Source organism: Tursiops truncatus, chromosome 2, assembly GCF_011762595.2.
Source record: "Tursiops truncatus isolate mTurTru1 chromosome 2, mTurTru1.mat.Y, whole genome shotgun sequence".
In the NCBI taxonomy this organism is placed as follows: Eukaryota; Metazoa; Chordata; class Mammalia; order Artiodactyla; family Delphinidae; genus Tursiops; species Tursiops truncatus.
In genome coordinates, this window is record NC_047035.1 from 141,613,835 (window position 1) to 141,637,216 (window position 23,382).

General features: G+C 39.3%; 1 protein-coding gene across 1 annotated transcript in view; it reads left to right on the plus strand.

The window, feature by feature from the left end:
* Nucleotides 1-23,382, plus strand: part of ADAMTSL3 (ADAMTS like 3) — a 368,604-nt gene that overhangs the window by 128,521 nt on the left and 216,701 nt on the right. The window contains 2 exon segments of the mRNA XM_033852218.2: nt 10,947-10,992; nt 20,885-21,121. Coding sequence (XP_033708109.2) covers nt 10,947-10,992; nt 20,885-21,121 — 283 coding nt within the window.

The following is a 23,382-nucleotide window of genomic DNA, read 5'->3' on the forward strand; positions in this document are numbered from 1 at the left end:
TGAATAAAATAGTTGATAAGCCAACTTCATTAAAATGAAAAACTTCTATTCTGCAAAAGATAATGTCAAGAGAATGAGAAGACAAGCCATAGACTTGGGGAAAATATTTGCAAAAGACATATTTAATAAAGGACTCTTATCCAAAATATACAAAGAACTTGTAAAACTCAACAATAAGAAAACAAACAACCCAATTAAAAAATTGGGCAAAGACCTTAACGGACACCTCACCAAAGAAGGTATGTAGATGGCATATAAGCACATGAAAAGATGCTCCACATCATCTGTCATCAGGTAATTGCAAATTAAAATAATGAGAGACCACTATACACCTATTGGAATGGTCAGAATCTGGAACACTGACCACAGCAAATGCTGGTGAGGGTGTGGAATAACAGGAACTCTCATTCATTGCTAGTGGGAATGCAAAATGGTACAGCTACTTTGGAAAACAGTAAGACGGTTTCTTACAAAACTAAACACACTCTTACAATATGAGTGAGTGTTCATGTTCCTTGGTGTTTGCCCAAGGTAGTTAAAAACTTATGTCTACGCAATAACCCGCACACAGATGTTTATGGCAACTTTATTCATAATTGCCAAACTTGTAAGCAACCAAGATGTCCTTCGGTAAGGTGAATTGATAAATAAAATGTACATCCAGACAGTGGAATGTTATTCAACACTACAAAGACATGGTCTATCAAGGCATAGAAAGACATGGAGAAAATTTAAATGCATATTACTAAGTGAAAGAAGCCAATCTGAAAAGGCTGCATACTATATGATTCCAACTATATGACATTCTTGAAAAGGCAAAACTATGAAGACAGTAAAAAGATCAGTGGTTGCCAGGGGTTAAGGGTCAGGGGTGGGGGTGATGAGTAGATGGAATACAGAGAATATTTAGGGCAATGAAAATACTCTGTATGATACCATAATGATGGACACGTGTCATACATTTGTTCAAACCCATGGAATATCCAACTCCAAGCATGGGCCCTAATGTAAACTATGAACTTGGGGTGATTAGGATGCGTCAATGTAGGTTCATCAGTTGTAGCAAAGGCACCACTCTGGTGGGGAATGTTGATAATGGGGGAGGAAGCTATGCATGTGTGAGGGCAGGTGATATATGGGAAATATCGGTGCTTTCCCCTCAATTTTGCTGTGAACTTAAAACTGTTCTAAAAACATTGTCTTAATAAAAAAACAGTGAAGTTGAACATACAAGAAATTAAATGAAATCTACAGAGCCAAAAAACAAAGAGCAAACTGAGGGCCAGACCAGTAAGTGCATAACTGATCTTGTGCCTACCCTGGGGATGGAGATGGGATTTACTGGTCTCTAGAACTCAGGCTTTTGAGTTTTAATTCCTTCACAGTCACAGGAGATCAAGTCTTGTGTGTATAGGAGGCACAGTGTAGGAACTCCAGCCCTAATTTAAAGACAGGACTGTTGAGGTCTATATACTTGCTAAACAGATGGACTGGAAAAAACTAAAAGCCCTACATCAACATAGGGAATTTAAATATATTGGTCTCAACATTAAATGAAAAAATTTTCCACTTTGGAACAATGGACCTACTCTCCCAAGAATTTGAGGTGCATGCATATTCATCTCCATATGTTGTATATATTGAGTTGGATGTTTATATCCCATTTGATTGTGGAAGCCTGGAGGTGAGAAATTAATATGAAAAGCAGTTTTGTTACCCTTGACAGTCCTGAGGTTACTGCAGTAGTAAAAGATACGGAGAGATGGGTCACCAAGCCAGGCTGTATAGGATTCCTATCCCTATCAATAGAGCCCTGCTTATGATAAGCTTGCAGTCTAAAATAGATAATACACATGGAAATATTTGCAATGAGTAAGCACCAGCTGGCACAGCATGGAATATTTAAGAGAGAAAAGTCATACAGGTATCTAATTCGATGCAAAAGTGGCATTTGATAAAATGAACACATTCATAATTGAAATGAAAAATCTTCTCACACTAGGAATAGAGATGTACTCTCTTAGTCTATAGAATGTTACTGCATTTTCTTTAACATTAGGTATGAGATGAGAATGGCTACTGTCATTGTTCATGTTCATTATTGTACATGAGGTCCTAGTCAGTATAAGGCAAGAAAAAGAAATACCAAGTATAACAATTAGAAAGGAAGAAGCAAAACTCTCATTATTCATAGACTACCTGATTGTCTAGACAGAATATCCAAGAGTATCTACACATAAAATAATAGGACTAATGAAAGAATTCATTAAGATTATTGGAAACAAAGTTAGTGCACAAATAACAACTATATGCTTACACAGTAGGAAAAACTAATAAGAAAGCAGATTTCAAAAGGACACCGTTTTTGCTACTTAAAAAATATAAGGTACCTTGTAATAAATTCAATAAAAGATATACAAGGCCTTTACGAAATATTTAAAAGCTCACCTAAATAAACGGAGATATATAATATGTTCATGTTAGGAAGCCTCAATATCATAAAAATGCCAGTTTCTCCTAAATTATATTTAAATTAAATGTAATTTCAAGAGTCATATGGAAGTGCAAAGATTATAAAAACAGTTTTGAAGGAGAACAAAAGACTTGCCCAAACACTAACATTAAAAAAAAATTTAACTATAGTAGTAGGATGGGCGCAAATAGGCCAACGTAGGAAAATCAAGAGCCCAGAAACAGAAGCATGCATATGTAGGATTTCAAGATGTCATGAAAAATTTGTGTAATTACACCTGAAACTATCTGATGTTATATGCCAGTTATACCACCATTTAAAAAATGGTGGAGAAAAGATGAATATTCAATACATGAGGTTCAAATATGATTATTAATATCCAAAGGAAAATATTAGAAAATGTCCATCTATTAAAGAATAAATTCCAGGTGGATTAAAATCTACTTATGAAAAGCAAATCTTGAAAACATTTAGAAGAAGAATGTATAGGAGAATATCTGTATGATCTCTGGGTAGTGAATTATGCCTTAACTAAGACAAAAAGAGCATAAGTTGGGAAGGAAAATATTTATAAGTTTAAGCAGGTTTTGTATTGTAAAAATATATACTATAAACCAAAAGAAGAGCATAGAATGGGAGAAAATCTTGATAATGAATATAACCAATAAGGGATTAGTGTCTGAGATATTTAAATACAATAAAACAAAAGCAAAGCAAACTAGTAGAAGAATGGGAGAAGGATATGAACAGGAAATTCACAGAAGGGGAACCTGCATAGTCAAAAACAAATGAAAATATTAACCTCATTAACAAAAAAAATGCAAAAAATACAAAGTGAGATATTTCATATTCTTCAGACTGGGAAACTTTTTAAAGTTTAAAAATGCCAAATATTGCCCTAGATGTGTAAAAGCAAGAACTTTTCTGCACTACTAATGGGGGTGAAAATTGGTATTCCCACTTTAAAGGGCAGTTTGTCATTATCTGGTACTAGTGAAGCTGTAAATGCCCACAACAGAACAGTCCCACTGGGGTATATATCCCAGAGAAACGTGTGCAAATGTACCCTAGGTGATTGTATAAGATGGCTCATTGCAGAACCAACCTAAATCTTCATAGACTTTTAGGAAAATTGATCAATAAAAAGTAGAAAGAATTGATAAATTGAGCTATATTTATAAATTGGATTACTCTAGAGCCATAAAAATGAATGAATTAGAGATGCGTCTATCAACATGGATATTTTCAAAAACATAGTGTTGGGACAAAAAAAAAATCAAGCTGTGAAACGTTATGTAAATTATGATACCATTTACTTAGTTACCTCTAACCAAAGGGAGGGAGGCAGGAGAATAAGATTGAGGAGGTTTGGCAGAGGGCTTCCACCATATTTGTAATGACACATGTCTTAAAAATAAATCTGAAGAAAACTTTCAAGAAATGATGACGCTTATTGGTGTGTACATGAGTTTGCATCATTCTCCCGACCTTTTTTGGACTTAAAACATTTCATAATAAAATAATTGTAGGAACCCCAAAACAGCTCTATCCTAAATATTGCTACTGTGTTTCGAGTCACCATTCCTGAAGTAGTACTTGCTTGACTTTTTCATTTTTTAGGACTTAACGCAGTATTCTTTAGTCTATTTGTGTACACATCTTAACCTATATTTTAAAATTTACCTTTAGGCCTGGGAATCTCCAAATTTTTGCTTGCTCCCTGGGCTCATCTAGTTTGAATACATATCTGTATTCAGATAGGGAAGCTAGGGAAGATCTTAAACCAAATATAAAAATAAAATTAAATGAGAGAATAGTGTATTCTGAGGTATGTACATTAAGAAAAGTGTATGGTGAGGCAATATTTGTTCTCCAGCTTGGTTCCTGGCATAAGGCCAGGCCTGTGGTGCACCCAGTCTTTCCATGATTCTGATAAGAAACAGGGACAGTAACGTTATTTCTCTGCATAAAAATTAAATTAGATTACTTCAAAGGAAAGGCAGTAGGGTTGTTAATAATTCTGTCTTTCCTGCTCCCCACCTTTTAGGCAGCCCCAAACCTAACATACCCACTCCCATATTGAGACGTTTCACTGTAATTTTGGAAGTGCTCTGTGATTGTTAAGAAGGAAACCTACTTCCCTTGGAAAGCTTATCAGGTCTCCTTATCCTGGAACAGCTTCTCATTAAATTCTTCATAAATATTGAGCTTTTGTGGTCGATTTTTCTTGGAAGAGGTATGTGGAGGTGGTTACATAAAAAACAGACAAAAAGCTCTCCCAAAGCTTTAGAAGACCTTTCAATGCCTTCTCTTTTTATCAGTGCGCCCCTTTAAATTTATGATTTAGGAAAGGGAGTGAGTGTGGCTATTTTGCTCATTTCTTTCTTTGTGGATAAAGTTATTTCAGAATTTGATTACATTTAAATACACACTCAGTTCTTTTGCGCTGCAAACCATACGCCAGCCAGAATGTCTCTTTCTCTCGCAGAAATTTGCAATTTGATATTCTAGTCAAGTGCCAACCATGGGAAAGACAGGTTTAACTGCTATTTTAAAAAATTAATATATTTCTATTCTTCAAAACACATGCTTCTTAGTTTTTAAGACACTAGTATTTGAGTCAGTGCATCAGCAAATGAATGCAATAAATTATGGTGCTCTAAACTCCAGGGAAATTTTATTAATGTTTTTAATGTATCCTCATGTGGAATCAACATATGTTTTTTATATATTCATAAATTTATGGCTTCAAAAATCTTCAATTTCAGGGTGTTATGAATGTTGTAGTGGATAGAAAATACATAATTGTGAAATGATGTTCTTGAATTTTCATATACTTCTGATAACCATTAGCTCTTGCAAATAATAATTAGAATGGAATTAAAAACTTGGAAGTAATATTTCTGCAGCTCAGTTGCTTTGAGCCAAAGGAATTATTTCCAGAATAAGCTGGCAGGTTCCTGCTTGGGGAATTAGGACTCCAGTGTCCTTAACTTTAAAATAACTTGCATTTCATTTTATGCCTGTTTCATAAAGTGGCCATTCATTTTCACACTAAATTGTAACCAAAGCATTCCACATCAACAGAGGCCAATCTGTGGGTTCAGTGTGTGTTAGGTTGGACAAAATGAAGTAGAACATGAAAAATGTCCACCAGATGGTTGGGTTAAAAAAAAAAACAGCCTTACTGCTGACTTATTAAAGGAATTGAGGGATAATCCTACTGCATCTTTATATCCACATCCTAGTACATAGTAGGTTCACCTTAAGAAGTCATTGGAGAAGGAATGTGTCAAAAACGCTACTTTCTATTTTGAGAATTCATGCAATGAAATGCTCCTTTTTTCATATCACTTTGCTGCAGTTATAGTAGCATTTTTAGTAGAGATATACTTACATTTTAGGTTTAGATTTTCAGGCCCAACACTCAAGATGCAAGTTAGTGCCTCACAACTAGGACATAGCAGATGGCAGTGGGGTGTAGACCACGACCATACGGTCTACACGGCAGGCCTGAGACACGAGCTGCCATCAGCAAATATGTTCTTTTCTATTAGTGTTGAATTTTTCAAAATTGGTTTTGTTTTTCATTTAAGTAACTAAAATTAAACAATTACTAAAAATGCATCTGAAAAATTATTTCTGAAGTTCTAATACACTTTTAAAGAAAATGTCATTCTTTGTAAGTTTCCACAGTTTTTGTATTCCCGTATTTAGATCAATTCAAATACTCTCTTAAGGCATGTGTTTTGTAATTTACCTGCCCCCTTGAAATTGGAATCAAAAGCTTTTGGGTTATAAGTCAGCATAATACAAGAAGATTTTGGTTATCACTTCCCTCATCTATTAGCTACTTTCCTCAATTGGGCCTTTTCCAAAAAAAGCAGAGTACTTCAAATTACCCTTTCACTTTTTCTGTAATTTATTTTCTTCTTTTATCCACACATAATAAGCACAATGAAATAAGTCATGTAAGTAAATGACCTTGTCCACTGGCATAGCTGTTGTTTCCCAGGAGAATGGAGTCACATCCTTTTGACCAAGAGAGGTTGGTCAAAAGGATATGACTCCACCCTAATAAATTTTCTCCACCCTAATACATTTTTCCTGCCAGACTCCCAGTTTGGTGCTTCTGGAATGTTTAAAATTTAATGTAGCCTGGCTGAGAGTTTAATAAATTTGCAAGTCCTATACCTCTGATGAGTCACAAAGATGGAAATATACAGTGTTAGAAAACACTAAGACTGGGTCAGACTATTGTGATAATCTAGGAAGGTGTTCTAAACTACAAGTCAAGAGAACTATATTAAAAAGAGGCAACTAATTGGACACTTTGTCTGTATTCCAGTTCCGAAATTTAAGTATCATTTAGGTAATGCTTTTGGAGGCAGCCGTAGTGCTGTTCTTTCCACTCCAAAATGCCTTTCTCCTGTATACTTTCTAAATCCCATTAGAGACTGCACCTCCCAGAAAACAGATATGAAGAGACTGAGGTACATGATGCAATTGGAGCAGAAAGTAAGCTGAGGATGGTATGAGATGTGGATGGAGAAGGGTGAGTTTAAGAAGGATTGCAAAGAAAGAAAAAGCAGTATCAAAAAGTGTATCAGTGGAGTTCCTTGGTGGCCTAGTGGTTAGGATTCTGGGCTTTCACTTTCACTGCCATGGCGCAGGTTCAGTCCCTGGTCAGGGAACGGAGATCCCACAAGCTGCGTGGCATGGCTGAAAAAAAGAAAAAAAAAAGCATACCAGACAATAAAATACAAAATAATCACTACAGGAAAAAGAAAATCAGTCATGTGGAGGGATATCTGTAGGAGATTTCTTGGAAGTATAAGAGAAGGTCAAACAAATGAGATGTATATTAAAGAAAATCATAGCTCAATAAGGAAATAATAGGAGCGGAGAAAGGGGACTCTAACTTAAGATTTACAGATATTCTTGGAACAAGAGCAGTAATCAAAATTATAATCTGAGAATAATATGTGGCACTGCAAGTAAAGACCTTGAGTATTCTAGTCAAAAAGGCCAACCATTTTTAGTCAAAATCAATGAAAATAAACACACAACTAGGTACACCCTGACTATAATTTTTACTTCAAATAGTAACAAAACACTATATGCTTCCAGGCAGAAAAATAAAACACATGTACAAAAGAATAAAAATCAGACTTCTCTTCTGTGAGTCTAAATGTCAAAGATCAATGAAGCGTGTCTACAATTTTGAGGAAAAAGGAACATGAAAAAAGTAATATATCTTACTGCCTTGCCTTTCCTATGTGAAATACAAAGTTTAATAATAATATGGGAGACATTTACCCTTTTTGAAAATACAACCAATCAAATAATACTTAGCCAGCCAAGAGTTAAAAACGCATACATGAAGAAGTCATTAAGATGAAAGGAATGGCATTTGTTATCCATTTCTAGATATGTATCCTAAATGTGAACAAAAATGAAAGCATAAAGATGCTTAGCAAAGCATTATTACATAAAATAAGCAGCTCAGCAATCCTGCTTCTTAGTATTTGCCCAAGAGAAATGAAAAGTTATGTTCACACAAAACCTGTATGTGAATGTTTACAACATTCTAGTTCATAATTGCTAAAAGCTGGAAACAACCCAAATATCCAGTTGGTGAATGGGTAAATAAACTGTTGTACATACACACAGTGGAATACTATTCAGCAATTAAAAAGGAGCAAACTATGGATACACGCAACAACATGGGTGGATTTCTTATGTATTATGTTAAGTGACAGGAGTCAGTCTCAAAAAACTATACACTGTATGATTCCATTTATGTGGCATTCTGGAAAAGGCAAAATTAATGGGGCATGAAACAGACCAGTGGTTGCCAGAGGCTGAGGGTGGAGAGAAGTTGACTACAAGGGAGCAACCTGAGGGCATTTATGGGTGATGGACCTGTTCCACATGTTGATTGTGGTAGTGCTTACACAGTTGTATGGGTTTGTGAAAACGCATGAAATTGTGCACCCCCAAAAAGTGAATTTTAATGTATGTAAAATTTAAAAGTAGGGAAAAAGAAGAGGCAGCACAAATACCCACAAAAGGTAATGTCTGTAGAACAATGTGAATATACTTACAGTGCTGAAGAGTATACTTAAAAATGGTTAGGATGGTAAATTTTATGTTACGTATATTTTACCACAATTAAAAAAATTCAAATTCAAAACTACAAAAAAAGGGGCTTCCCTGGTGGCGCAGTGGTTGGGAGTCCGCCTGCCGATGCAGGGGACGCGGGTTCGTGCCCCGGTCTGGGAGGATCCCGCGTGCTGCGGAGCGGCTGGGCCCGTGAGCCATGGCCACTGAGCCTGCGCGTCCGGAGCCTGTGCTCCACAGCGGGAGAAGCCACAACAGTGAGAGGCCCGTGTACTGCAAAAACAACAAAACAAAACAAAACAAAACAAACTACAAAAAAAGTAATGTCTGTATTATGGACTATTATGTAGTCATTAAACAGTTTTTTCCCAAGGAATTATTAATAAAATGGGAAAAGGCTATAATATGAGATTAAAATGAATACGAAGTTGAATGGGCTGTATGATTTCACAACTGTAAATAAATCAGGGCAGAAACCCTGGAAGATGAAATGCCAGATTATTAAGGGTAAAGGTCTTGATGATGGGATTTTTAAAATATTTATTTATTGGCTGTGTCAGGTCTTAGTTGTGGCACGTGGCATCTTTTGTTGTGGTGCACGGGCTCTTTGTTGCGGTGTGTGGCCTTCTCTCTAGTTGTGGCCTGCAGGCTCATTAGTTGCCACGGGCTCATGGGCTCCAGAGCGAGCAGGCTCAGTAGTTGTGGCACTTGGGCTTAGTTGACCAGAGGCATGTGGGATCTCAGTTCCCTGACGAGGGATCAAACTGGTGTCCTTTGCATTGCAAGACAGATTCTTAACCACTGGACCACCAGGGAAGTCCCAATGATGGGATTAATGCTTGGTTTTCCTCCTTTATACTTCTTGGCATATTAGTAGTTTTCACCTACTCTTTTTGTAACTGATAAAAATAGAATTGTCAGAAAGTATGTGCAGTGAGTTATATGCTGCTGAAATAGACTTGTTCAGTCATTTCATATAGGCTCATATTTAAATCACACCAGCAAAAAAGGCTCTCTTTGGATCCACTTTTTAAAAGTTCTCTTCTTCCAGGGACTTCCCTGGTGGGACAGTGGTTAAGAATCCGCCTGCCAATGCAGGGGACACAGGTTTGAGCCCTGGTCTGGGAAGATCTCACATGCCACAGAGCAACTAAGCCTGTGCGCCACAACTACTGAGCCTGCGCTCTAGAGCCCGCGAGCCACAACTACTGAGCCCGAGCACCACAACTGCTGAAGCCTTCGCGCCTAGAGCCCGTGCTGTGCAACAAGAGAAGCCAACGCAGTGAGAAGCCCGCGCACCGCAACGAAGAGTAGCCCCCGCTCGCCGCAACTAGAGAAAGCCCGCACGCAGCAATGAAGACCCAACACAGCCAGAAAAAAAAAAGGTCTCTTCTTCCAGGACTAACTATTCTAAAACAAATTAACGCTTGACTTTTAATTCAAGATGGCGAGTTAAGCCTGTGTTTAGCTTTTCTTGCTCCAAATTTGCCATTGAATTGGCCAGGGACACATAAAGGGTAAAAACATAACTCCGTGGAAACACTGGGAAAGATCCCATTCACAGATGAATTATCTTTAAGGAGTTAATGTAAAATACAGAGCAGCAAGCACTGCACTGAGGAAAGGACCTGCCAGATAGAATTCCAAACATCCAAAAGGAAAGCTTGCCTGGAAGATGAGTGGCTGGGTCCCAAAGCAAGTGGTTGGAGGGAAGGATAGTGTGTGGTCATCCCTGGAGGATTCTCAAGCATATACATACATGCGTATATGACTTCAGATCCTAGAGGATCGGTATCCTAAGAAGTCCGCCCCAACACTATGTTTTGTAGCATTTGTTTAATAAGGCTGGTGGCTGAAGTAAGGTATAAGCATTGCCTCAGGCACATTTCTGACAGAGACCATTGTACTGATTAGAGAGGGAGGTTATAGAGGGCCCGGCTAACTTGGTGACCTCAGTGAGTGAGGAAGAGAAATTCCCTTTCAGGGACGTGCTACACAAATACTTCTGCCTGTAGTTTTACCTTCTTTTTCATAGAAAAAGAAAACATATATGCACACATTACACACACACACAGTGTACATTAATTTCAGTGGTTATATAGACCCTAGGGTAAAAACTGTGCTTAAGTAATATTACATTAATTCAACTAAAGAATTCACTGTATTTAATGTGACACTTCCATGAGACTTTTTGGCCTCCTGATCCTTGAAAGTTATTTCTTAGAATTTAAACTTTGAGTCTTTGAGGTAATGGGCACTAATAAAAGTGTTACGTGTGCCTCGTTTTCACTTGTATTTTCTTTCCTGCTTGCAACTTCCATGAAATCCTTATTTTCTTTTTTTTCCTCAGGAATTGTGAAGGGCAGAATATTCGATACAAGACGTGCAGCAATCATGTAAGTTCCATATGTAATAAAAATATATAATCCCATAAAATATGTTCATGTTTGAAGTTATTATGTACCGTAAAGCTGATGGCCTCTTGGTACTCATTGTGGAAAATTTGAATATTCATTTAATTGACAACAGGTTTTGTGTATCTCATACCTGCCATTTATACTACCCTTTTAGGCCACTTCGCATGTATGATCTAATTTGGTAAGCATTTAATAATTTCTGAATTCATAGAAACAATACCTAATTCTTGTAAATGCTTTCAAAGTTCAAAGTGCTCTGTGTGTAGGATTTCACCTGACCCTCACAACTGTCTCTGAGATGTTGGCATACGAGGTGTGGTTATTTCTTTATTTCAAATGAGGGGACTGGGGCCGGGGGAGGTGAAATTATTTTCCAAAGGCCGCAAAGGAAGCATTGAACTTGAACTTGTCTAGTGCTGTTTCTCCTGCTCCAAAACACCTGTCCCACTCCCTGCAAACTGTGTTAAGGAATACTGTAGGTGACTCAAGAAAACCACACCTGAGGAAGGGTTTGTAAACCTTGCTCTCATTCTACAGTGATCAACACAAACAAAAACTAAAATTCAAATATACAAATGTGCAATGCAAAATAAAATGTCAGAAAGCACCAATCCTATTTTCTACGTAAAACATTTCGGTTGTTTGTGATATATACCCAAATCAAAATGACAGGAATTCAAAGGAAATTCTGAAAATCTGAAGATCTAAGTGAGATTTAGGCGTTTTTATTTCTATTTATTTATTTTTTTTGCGGTACTCAGGCCTCTCACTCTTTTGGCCTCTCCCGTTGCGCAGCACAGGCTCCAGACGCGCAGGCTCAGCAGCCATGGCTCACGGGCCTAGCCGCCCCGCGGCATGTGGGATCTTCCCGGACCGGGGCACGAACCCGTGTCCCCTACATCGGCAGGCGGACCCTCAACCACTGCGCCACCAGGGAAGCCCAGATTTAGGTTTTTTATTTAAAAAATCCATTTTTCTCAATTAGCGATGTCATTTATTTTAAATGTTTCACTTACTGGAGAGACTGCCCATCTCTGTTCCTTCTCTGTCCTGGGCCAGTGTGAGACAGCAGTCCTGGGTAAGCATTTCTGTTCTATGGACCCAAACTTTTCCTCGTTGGACAGCCTCAAGCTCTAGACTTGGGGAGTGGAGAATAGGCAGTGTTAGCAGGACCTTTTGTCTGTGGAGCTCGAGCCACGTTTTCGGTCTGTTTTAATCAGTGGCAAAGCAGAAGTGTTTGTCTCTCAAACTTCGGTGGGGAAAATCGTGCTTATTTATAGAGCACTCAAAATCCAATATCACCCAGCCCTGAGGTAGCCAGATTTGTGGCCACTATGTCCTAGGAGGGATTTTGGGAGACAAAGCAAATAGGTTTCACATGTCCCGTGACAGGATGGACTTGAGGAATCGAGAGATACACATGCACGTGGTTGCACAATTAAATGAGCTGGAATCCAGGTGGGGATGAAGGAGGGAGAGAGGTTGACCCAGCACAGACACAGGCTGGCATTTAGGTACAAGCAGAGTCTAGCATTCGTTCTTTTTTTTTTTAATTAAATTAATTAATTTTGTTTATTTATTTTTGGCCTCACCACACAGCATGTGGGATCTTAGTTCCCCGACCAGGGATTGAACCCGTGCCCCCAGCATTGGAAGCGTGGAGTCTTAAGCACTGGACCACCAGGGAAGTCCCCTGGCATTCATTCTTACACCAGCACGTGGATGTATTAGCAGCCTCAGGGTTTTACACACAAGACATTTCCATCTACTACCTTTTGCCTGGGTACATTTTATTTTTTAATTGCTGCTGCAACACATTACCACAAACTTGGCTTACAGCAATACAAATTTTTTATTATCTTACAGTTTTGGAGGTCAGAATTTGATATGGGTCTCACTGGGCTAAAATTAAGGTGTTGGCAGGGCTGCATTCCTTCTGGAGTCTCTAGGGAAGAATCCATTTCTTTGTCTTTTCCAGTTTCTAGAGGCTGCCCACATTCCTTGGCTTGTGGCCCCTTTTTCCAACTTCAAAGCCAGCAACATTGCATCTCTCTGTCCATTTTTATGTAGTCACATCTGCCTGTGATCACAGCTGAGCAACGTTCGCCCACCTGGATAATCTCCCCCTCTCAGTGTCCTTAACCTTAGTCAAAGGATGCTTTGGGTAAAGCCCCTTTTGCCATGTAAGGTAACCTATTCGCAGGTCCTAGGGATTAGGTTTTGACCATCTTTGGGGAAGTTGCATTATCACTCTGCTACAACATCATGCTTCTTTTTATTTATTTATTCATTCATTCATTCGTTTATTTATTTATTTTTTACATCTTTATTGGAGTATAATTGCTTTACAATGGTGTGTTAGTTTCTGCTTTATAACGAAGTGAATCAGCTATATATATACATATGTTCCCATATCTCTTCCCTCTTGCGTCTCCCTCCCTCCCACCCTCCCTATCCCACCCCTCCAGGCGGTCACAAATACATGGAATTTAAGAAAAAAAAATAATGTCATGAAGAACCTAGGGGTAAGACAGGAATAAAGACACAGACCTACTAGAGAATGGACTTGAGGATATGGGGAGGGGGAAGGGTAAGCTGGGACAAAGTGAGAGAGTGGCATGGACATATATACACTACCAAACGTAAAACAGATAGCTAGTGGGAAGCAGCCGCATAGCACAGGAACATCATGCTTCTTGGAAAGAAGTGTGAAGAGGTCTCGAGCTTTGTCAGATAATGACATGACACCCAGACAGCAGCAAGGTCACTTCTAACAGCCCAGGAGCACATGAATTGCAGAGGTAATTGCAGGAACATTACACTTTCCTATACCATTATAGAAACTTCAACCCCAAGAACAGTAGGAAGGGCCTTCTGAATATGCACAGCTGGCCAGGGACAAAGGTCAGAGAAGGGCAGGGAGGGAGCTGGAGACAGAGGCAACTGAAATGATGTCCTCCATGCCCCTGGGCCTTCCGCTCCAGCAGCCCAGGAGGGATCCCCAGCACAGGGGAGGATCTGGCTTAACGACTCTGACAGCTACATTTCTGACCTCTGCCCACGTCAGTGTCAGCGGAAGACAGGGGAAAAAAAGCAGAAGACAGGGAACCTGGGAAAAAAGCAGGTTCCAGGCATTCAAGGAATGATTGAAAGTTCTTTTGTTACGGAGTCTGGATGTGTTAGGGACGTGCATTCAGAGCTCATAGACAAAGAAATTCCACTCGTGGTATGTAGGAACCCATGCTTCACGTGGCAGAGTGGGAGGCATGACCAGGAAATGAGGACCACACTTCCCTCCCTGAGAAATCAGGCATCGGTTCAGCGGCTCTTCCTGCATTCATTCTGTCAGGGGAGATGGGACTTTGGGCTGAAGGGCCAGGGAGATTAGGGGAACAGAACATGCCTATGTGCAGTACTGGGACTCCAGGTAACCGCCATCTTCAGACATGACCCTCTGATCAGCACTCAGCATGGGCTCTTCCAGCCAGGGCTGGGCCCCAGAGGCCTCAGGAAAGAATTATCCTTATCAGGGGCATATAGAGCAAGTGGAGAAGTTCCAAGGGCAGTCATGCATGTCAGCAAGGAGGCCTAATGCCTGAATTCACTCACTACTTGTATGTTTTTATACCAGGGTATATGAAATTAAAGGTAAAGCTGGGAGAAAGCAAAGGGAACATATTTTAAAAAATAAGTGTATCATCATTTGGTAAGAGTGTTTTTGTAGCATGAACACATTTTTTATATGGGCACAGAGGGAGGCATGGTTAATTCTGCACAGTGGGGTCCCTGGGCTCCCTGACAGCTTTCCAGAAGAGGTGACATTTGATGTGACCCTTGAAAGATCTTTTATACTCTGGATCCCATGAATGGCTAATTTCTGACAGTTTTCTCTTAGAGGATTTTTATTTTTTTATTTTTTTCCATTGCCATTTCTTCTACTCTGGGCTAGGGCCACTTCCTCTCATATCTATGTGCAGAACTCCAGTCCATCCTGCTACCATACTGGCCCTCCTAAAATGTTACCTATTCTATCCCTTTTTAATGTTGCTCTCCTCTGTGGATCCCTATTGCTTTTAATTCCTCTTACTTGCATTTCAGGACCTCCAAAAGATGGTAAGATTTACATCTTATTCAACTCACAAGTTTCACCCTGGCTGGACAAGGCTGTGCCTCATAGATACTGAATTTATTTTTGCTGTTTCTTTTTTGCTTATATCGTTTCTCATATCTTGTCCTATTCACATCACATCATCCTTCAGATCCCTTCTGAAATGTTACTTATTCATGATGTATCATTTGCTTACTCTAGCTGATAGTAGCCACCTACAATAATTTATTTTTATGCTAGAAAATTTGGCATTTGTTATATAAGAGGATCACGAAATTTAACTCATACTATAACATGGATATGAAGATAAAATGTTCAAATTTGCTTATACAGAAATGGTGTTTCTCCTGAGTCCCTATTCACTGCTTATCTACGAGGAAAATTAAATATATAACCCAAATTAAAGCTTGGTCCACTCCTATTATATAAATCATCTCTTAGGTAATGGTCTGTCTCTCTTAAATAAAAATACTCAGTTTCAGGGCTTCCCTGGTGGCGCAGTGGTTGAGAGTCCGCCTGCCAATGCAGGGGACACGGGTTCGTGCCCTGGTCCGGGAGGATCCCACATGCCGCGGAGCATCTGGGCCCGTGAGCCATGGCCGCTAAGCCTGCGCATCCGGAGCCTGTGCTCCGCAACGGGAGAGGCCACAACAGTGAGAGGCCCGTGTACCGCAAAAAAAAAAAAAAAAAAAAAAAAAAACTCAGTTTCTTAGATAATCCTCCTGTCTTGGCTTCTCTCCCTAAGTTGTCCATACAGGTTTATGTATTCTCACGGCTTTAGGGAGGAAAGGAGACCCCTGTCTTCAGAATTGTCCTCGAATGGGTGTTGGTTGTTATCTGCTGTGCTTTACTCCCTTTTCCCCTCCCTCTCCTTCTTCCCCTCCCCCTATCTCTTTCCCTTCTCCTCCTTCTTCTTCTTTTCTATGCCTCCCAGGCTGGCTACCCACTCCTGACTGAGTCAGGTCTTTCTGATCTAGGATCTATTGTTTCCTTATTAGATTTACTCTTTCCTTATTAACTCCATTTATTCACTTTTCAATTTAACTCTTGGATAACAATTTTATGTCCTTCATTGCACAGTCCTACTGTAAGTCTACAAATTCCAGTAATGAATAACCCACTGTTTCAATGTATTCCATGCACATAGATGCTACATCTCCAGTAAGATAACAAGCTCACTGGGTAACTGATGGATTATATTCTTCTTTTGTGTTCCTTACAGCATGTCACCTAGGCAAAACCCGTAAAGTATATTTAATAAATAAGTGTTGTCTTGAACTTAACTAATATGAAGAAATGCTTCTCAGGGAAAGGAAAGCAGATGGATGCTTGGCATTCAAGATTCCTAAATGTCAACGAAACTTTAGACACAAGAATCCCTAGATTGTCTTGAGCCAGGGCATGCAACCCATCTGAACCAGACTAGACAGACGTAGTGTTGACAGTGGAAGAATGCCATGTAAATGAAAGCATGCAATGTAAGTAGTCAACGTCCCCCAAGATTACTAGAAAGCAGTATCATATAATGGAATGCTTGTTTCTTTGGGAATCAGTCCTGGCTGTGTCATACTCTAGTTGTACGCCTTTGGGCTAGCGACTGAAGACTTTTCTCCATTTATACAAACGAGGGTAATGATAATCCTCACCTGCCTCGCTCAAAGGGTGGTAGTGAAGAGAGAATGTCAGTAATATTTCCTGGTAAACTAGAAAGCACGGGCTAGATATATGGCGGTCTTAATCAGGGATCATCATTTGTAAGGAACAGAAACCCACTCAGATTAGCTCAAGAAAAATGGGATTCACTGGATGGGTGAGTGGATATTTAGCGGAATTTAGGAATGAGCACATCTTGAGGGCCTGGACCCGGGAATCAGAAAGTGAAGCCCAGGTTACTTACTCCTTCAGCTGAGACCCATGTTTTATTATCTGACCTTTCATGTCTAATTCGTTGCTCTTGCTATGGGAACTGGCTCACTTTGCTTCAACATGCATCACATAAAAGAAATGGCCAGCCCAGCCCAGATTGATGTGAGTTTTCAGCTCCAGCTCTTTTGTTGCAATTCTGAATTCCTAGGAAATATTGACCTGGTGTGGACCAGATGTTTGCCTCTGATAATCAGCTGTGGCCAAGGAGACTAGGTCACACGTACAAACCTGGCCACCCCTTCACAAGGGCTCAGTTTAGGCTGGCTTCTGTTAATTAACCATAGTTGATTTTGTGAAACTTCTTTGGTTTGAGGAGTTTAAGACATTCAAGAGTCAGACAGCTAGCACTTGTATTTCCTCAAGTGTGCTTAAGATGCTAAGTGAGCCTAATGCAAGGGAAGTTGTTTTTACCCAGCTCTCTTATACTCTCTGGGTTTCAAAGAGTCAGATACAGGGGCTTCCCTGGTGGCGCAGTGATTGAGAGTCCGCCTGCCGATGCAGGGGACACGGGTTCATGCCCTGGTCCGGGAAGCTCCTACAAGCCACGGAGCAGCTGGACCTGTGAGCCATGGCCGCTGGGCCTGCGTGTCTGGAGCCTGTGCTCCACAATGGGAGAGGCCACAACAGTGAGAGGCCCGTGTACCGAAAACAAAACAAAACAAAACAAACAAAACAAAACAAACAACAACCAAAAAGAGTCAGATACAGAAGAAGTTGACCCTGATTGAGGAAAGAGGAGGTGATATAATTCTGTCACTCATGATCTTCTCTATGGCTAGATGGAAGATGTCCTCATTCCAAGACAGAAATGACATCCAGTTTTGATCTTCTGCAGTTTGATATTTTCTTCCATAGGTGTGGCCTAGCTTAAGGGTTAATTTTGTGAAAACAAAGAAAAATGTGGATGTAATAGAAGACCTTGGAATGATTCACAGCAAAGTAATACAACTAATTTCAGGGGAAAGTCTACTAATTATATTTTACTTATTCCCTGCCTACTTCCAAAAAGGATTTTAGGCACTTTATCAAGGCCCAAAGCATAAACACAGTAAAATACAAAAATTTAGTAGTAAAAATGGGATAAATAGAAGAAATTATATTTTAAAATTCTGGCTGATAATTTGTTAATAACTATTTGCAGAAAAATAAAGTTAGATTTGTACCTCCACCCCATAGATCAAAATACATTCCAAATGTAATAAAGAGTTAAACATAATTGCTAAACTATAAAGGAACTAGAAAAATACATTTAAGTATTTATCTGTTTTCAGGGCAGGGAGGGAAAAGCATATCTCATTAGTAAAGAAAGAAACCTTAAAAGGAAATATGAATAGAGCTGACTACATAAAAATTCAAAACTTCTTGACTTCCCAAAGCACCAAAAACAAGATTAAATGGGGAAAATATCTCTAATACAAATGACAAAGAGTCGATAACTTCACTATGAAATTTAATAGCTTTATCTGTTAAAAATAATAAAAACACAAACATTCCAATAGATAAATGAAGGGCAGAAAACAAATTTTTGAAGAATGAATACAGAAAGCAAATATACATGAAAAGATATTAAACCTAAATAATAAGAAGGAAATGCAAATTAAAATGTTGAAATTCTGTGTAACACTTACGATTGGAAAAAGTTTTAGAAAATTATAATATCCAAACTGAGAGGAGGTACTGAGAAAAGGGAACTTATATAGCCTGATGATAATAATAAGACCTTCCTGGAGGGCAATGTGGTAATATTTTGAAAAGCTCATGAAACACAGTCTTTTTCTCAGAAATTTCATTTCCAGAAATTTGTCCTTGGGAAATAATCAAAAATTTGTGCAAAGATTTATGTATAAGAATCTTTGTTATTTATTCTTTTTTTGAATAGAAACTATTCCCAAAGTTTTTACAATGAACATTTATTTCTTTTGCAATAAGAAAAAAAATAATATTTTGGCTTTCTGTATCTATTTTCTTTAATTGGGAAGTTTGTATACAATGAATTCATTCCCATTAATTGGGAAGTTTGTGCTCAACTTTTTTTGGTTTTGTGTTTTTTTAATTGAACATTTTATTTGAGATAATTGTAGATATACATACAGTTGTAAGAAATAATACACAGACGTCCCATGTTGCCTTTACCCAGTTTCCCACAATGGTAAGATTTTGCAAAACTATAGTACAGTATCAGGACCAGGATATTGATATAGACACAGGCAAGATAAAGAATAACTCCAGGGCTTCCCTGGTGGTGCAGTGGTTGAGATGCTTAAGATGTAATCATGTGAGTAAGATTGGGGGATTGGCATTTTTCACTCAGCTTTAGTTGCTACGTGGAATGTGAGATCTTCCCGGACCAGGGCTGGAACCCATGTCTCCTGCAACGGCAGGTGAATTCTTAACCACTGCGCCACCAGGGAAACCCTGACTATTTTAAATAAACTTTACGCTGAATTGTCTTATTGTTTTGCTTTGTTCGTTGCTGAGCTTTTAGAATTAATTGGCTTATTTGGAAAAATAAATGAAAAACAATTATTAGTATAATATAATCTAAAACAAGTGTCTTCTAATAATTTTAAGCCAGCATTATTGTACTTTGGGGGTGATTTGTCCTTCTGGGGAAACTTGTAAAAATAATAAGCTCCCTTATCTAAAGTTTCAAAAGTACTTTACCCCTGTGTCTATTTGCAGCCCCCTGTTGAGTAGCCATTATTTCTTGTTCATCACTTTCTAGTTTGGATTTAACTAGATTTGAAGTCATTATTAGGTACTGTTGAATGGCCATTACAGCTTTTTGGAGTTGCTTCTCAATTTTTGTTCTCTATGCCTACCTTACAAGGACTCCTTCCTCTTGTTTTTTTTATTGGAGTATATTTGCTTTAAAATGTTGTGTTAGTTTCTGCTGTACGACAAAGTGACTCAGCTATATGTATACATATATCCCTTCCCTCCTAAGCCTCCCTCCCACCCCACCCCCCATCCCATCCCTCTAGGTCATCACAGTGTGCTCAGTTTTGAAGAGTACAGTAACATTTTTATCATCCAGCATCTTGCTTTGGAAATATCTGATGAGATTGATTAGTAATTAAATAAAAAGACCCTTGAGTCATCAAGACTTGTACACTTTGTCCTATTATTATGAGAACTCCTTGGGGTATTAACTTGGGATTTATTTGCTTTTGTTGTAGACAGAATTTGAAAAAGCCTCATTATCTCTTTCCATTCTAGAGCCTGTTGAATGCAGGCACTGGGTACCAGTAAAGAGCGATGGCTGGGGGTCTGAAAACAAGAGAGGAAAGGTGATGAACTAAATAACAATGACAAAAGCAGTGAAACAAACACAAGTCCCCACAGAGCACAGCAGTTTGGGGCCAGTTAGTAACAATCCTTTACATTGAAACGGCTCCTAAAGGCATGGAAGATAATTAATATTTCCTATGAAGACCTTAGGTCACCTGGAAAAATCAGAAACATTCCATTTTCCCTTGTCTCAAAAAGAAGGAGGTTGTGTAATGCATTTGAAAATTTATATTCAGTATGGTTAAAATAGAGCAAAATTTGGCATTTAAGTATGGTAAGCTTTCATTAACTGGAGAAAACAACCTGGGTGGAAAACTAATCAGAATAAATGAGGTTATCCCCTCCTTTATCACAGAGGTACCAGTAGAATTCCACACTACAGATTCTGTTTTGAAGGAAAAAAAAGAAAAAAGTGAAGGAATGAAGTGACTTCTGGGAGAGAAGCAATTGGGGTCTGCTGTCATGGGACTCAGGTACACTTGTTCAGCCTTCTGCTGGCCCATCTCACTGGGTGATGTGCATGTGGCCCTTTTTCTCTGCCCCCAGGACTGCCCTCCGGATGCGGAGGACTTCAGAGCCCAGCAGTGTTCAGCCTACAATGATGTTCAGTATCAGGGACGTTATTATGAGTGGCTTCCAGAGTACAACGATCCCGCTGCCCCGTGTGCGCTCAAGTGTCACGCACGGGGACAGAACTTGGTAGTGGAGCTGGCACCCAAGGTCCTGGATGGAACTCGTTGCAATGCTGACTCCTTGGACATGTGTATCAGCGGCATCTGTCAGGTAAGCCACACCTACTTCCCGTACCCCTGGTTCAAGGATGTGCCACGACCAGTCTCAGTAATCTTTTTCTTCTGCACTTTTGTTCACGCAGATGAAATATTGTCTTTGATCATTTTAATGTAAAATTTTTTTTAGGGAGTGTTACTCACCTGTAGCTTATGTTTTACTTATTTAAAATAGTGTAAATTTTGCCCCTGTAGAATCAAAAGATTGCAATATATGACTTGTGGTTTTTCTAGATCAGTGGTTCTCCAACTTGAAAGTGCATCGGAATCACATGAAGGACTTGTTAAAACACAGTGTTCTGGGCCCCAATGACAGAGTGTCTGATCCAGTCGGTCTGGGGTAGGGCCTGAAAATGTGCATTTCTAACAAGTTCCCAGGAGATGCTGATGTTCCTGGCCCAGGGGCCCCACTTTGAGAATCACTGCTTTGGAAGGCTAATATTGATAGGTTCTCTGACCTTTCTTATTAAAACTAATTCATTGTTTTGGGTCTTTGGGAGCAATGACTTATATATTAATTAATTAGCATGAATGTGTTCCAGCAGACTTTTTCAGAGTGGACTTTGGAGAGCTGCAGTGAGTGTGTCTGAGGTATAATCCCCCACGGCTTGTAATGGGTCTGAGGATTCAGGGAACTATGACGGGTTGCTGAGACAGTATGGGGATAGTAGGGAAAGGATAGGATTCCACCCCATTCCTTTGATCACTGGAAAAAAAAATTGTAAACATAATGAATGCCTGGTATTCCATCTACCCTATTATGTTCATAACAAAAATGGTAGTAACAGTAGCAAATGAACCTAACCATCTACTAAGTGTCAGACACTGCCGGGCATCTCTGACTTCATATGCTTAGATGAACCGTGGTCTTGTTCCTCAGACTAGTTTCTCCTTCCTACATCTTTTCATCTAGAAAGCGGCTTCCAGTTGCTCACCACAAAACCCTGGAGTCATTCTTGATTCTTCTCTTTCAATCCACACATCTAATCCATTGTCAAGTCCTGTCAGTTCTACCTCCAAAGCCTCTTTTGAATCCACCATTTCTGTCTCCACTGATTTCCTTCCTAGTCTAAGCCCCGCATTAGCTCTGACCTAAACTACAGTAGCCTCCTGTCCTGATCTCCCAGCTTCCAACACTGTCCCCATTTGATTCATTCTCCACACAGCAGCCAGACTGATTGTCTTAAAGCCTAAATTAGAGTTTTTAACTCCTCCCACCAATATCCCTAAATGGCTTGTCATTGCATTGATGATGACATCCAGGATCCTTGCTTACCTTTCCAGGCTCTTCCTGAACTCTTCTCTCCCCTTCCCCACCTTTTTAAAAAAGGACTTAAAACTTTTTAGGTTCAGAGCAAAACTGAGTGGAAGGTACTGATGTTTCCCATATACCCCCTGCCCGCACACATGCAGAGCCTCCACCATTTTCAACGCTCCCCCACCAGAGTGGTACCTTTATTACAAATGATGAACCTACATTGCTGCACCATAGTCACCCGAAGTCCATAGTTTCCATTAGGGTCCACTCTTGGAGTTGGATATTCCATGGGTTTGGACAAAAGTATAATGACATGTATCTGTCATTGGGGTATCATACAGAGTATGTTCACTCCCCTAAAAATCCTCTGTGCTCTGCCTACTCATCCCTCCCACTCTTAACCCCTGGTAACCACTGATCATTTAACTTCCTCCATAGTTTTGTCTTTTCTAGAATGTCATATAGTTGGAATCATACAGTGTAGGCTTTTCAGATTGGCTTCTTTCACTTAGTAGTATGCATCTAAATTTTCTCTCTGTCTTTTTATCACTTGATAGCTCATTTCTTTTTAGTGCTGATTAATATTCCATTGTCAGGATGTGCCACATTTTATTTATTCATTCACCTACTGAAAGACATCTTGGTTGCTTCCAAGTTTCGGCAATTATGAATAAAGCTGCTATAAACATCATGTGCAGGTTTTTGTATGGACGCAACTTTTCAGTACATTTGGGTAAATACCAAGGAGTATGATTGCTGCATCATGGTAAGAGTATGTTTATTTTAGTAAGAGAGTCTCAAACTGTCTTCCAAAGTGACTGCATTTTGCACTCCTACCAGCAATGGGTAAGAGTACTGTCATTCCACATCACCTCCAGCATCTGGTGGTGTCATTGTTCCAGATTTTGGTCATTTTAATACGTGTGTAGGGGTATCATATTGTTGTTTTAATTTGCAATTCCCTAATGACATGTAATGTTGAGCATCTTTTCACATGC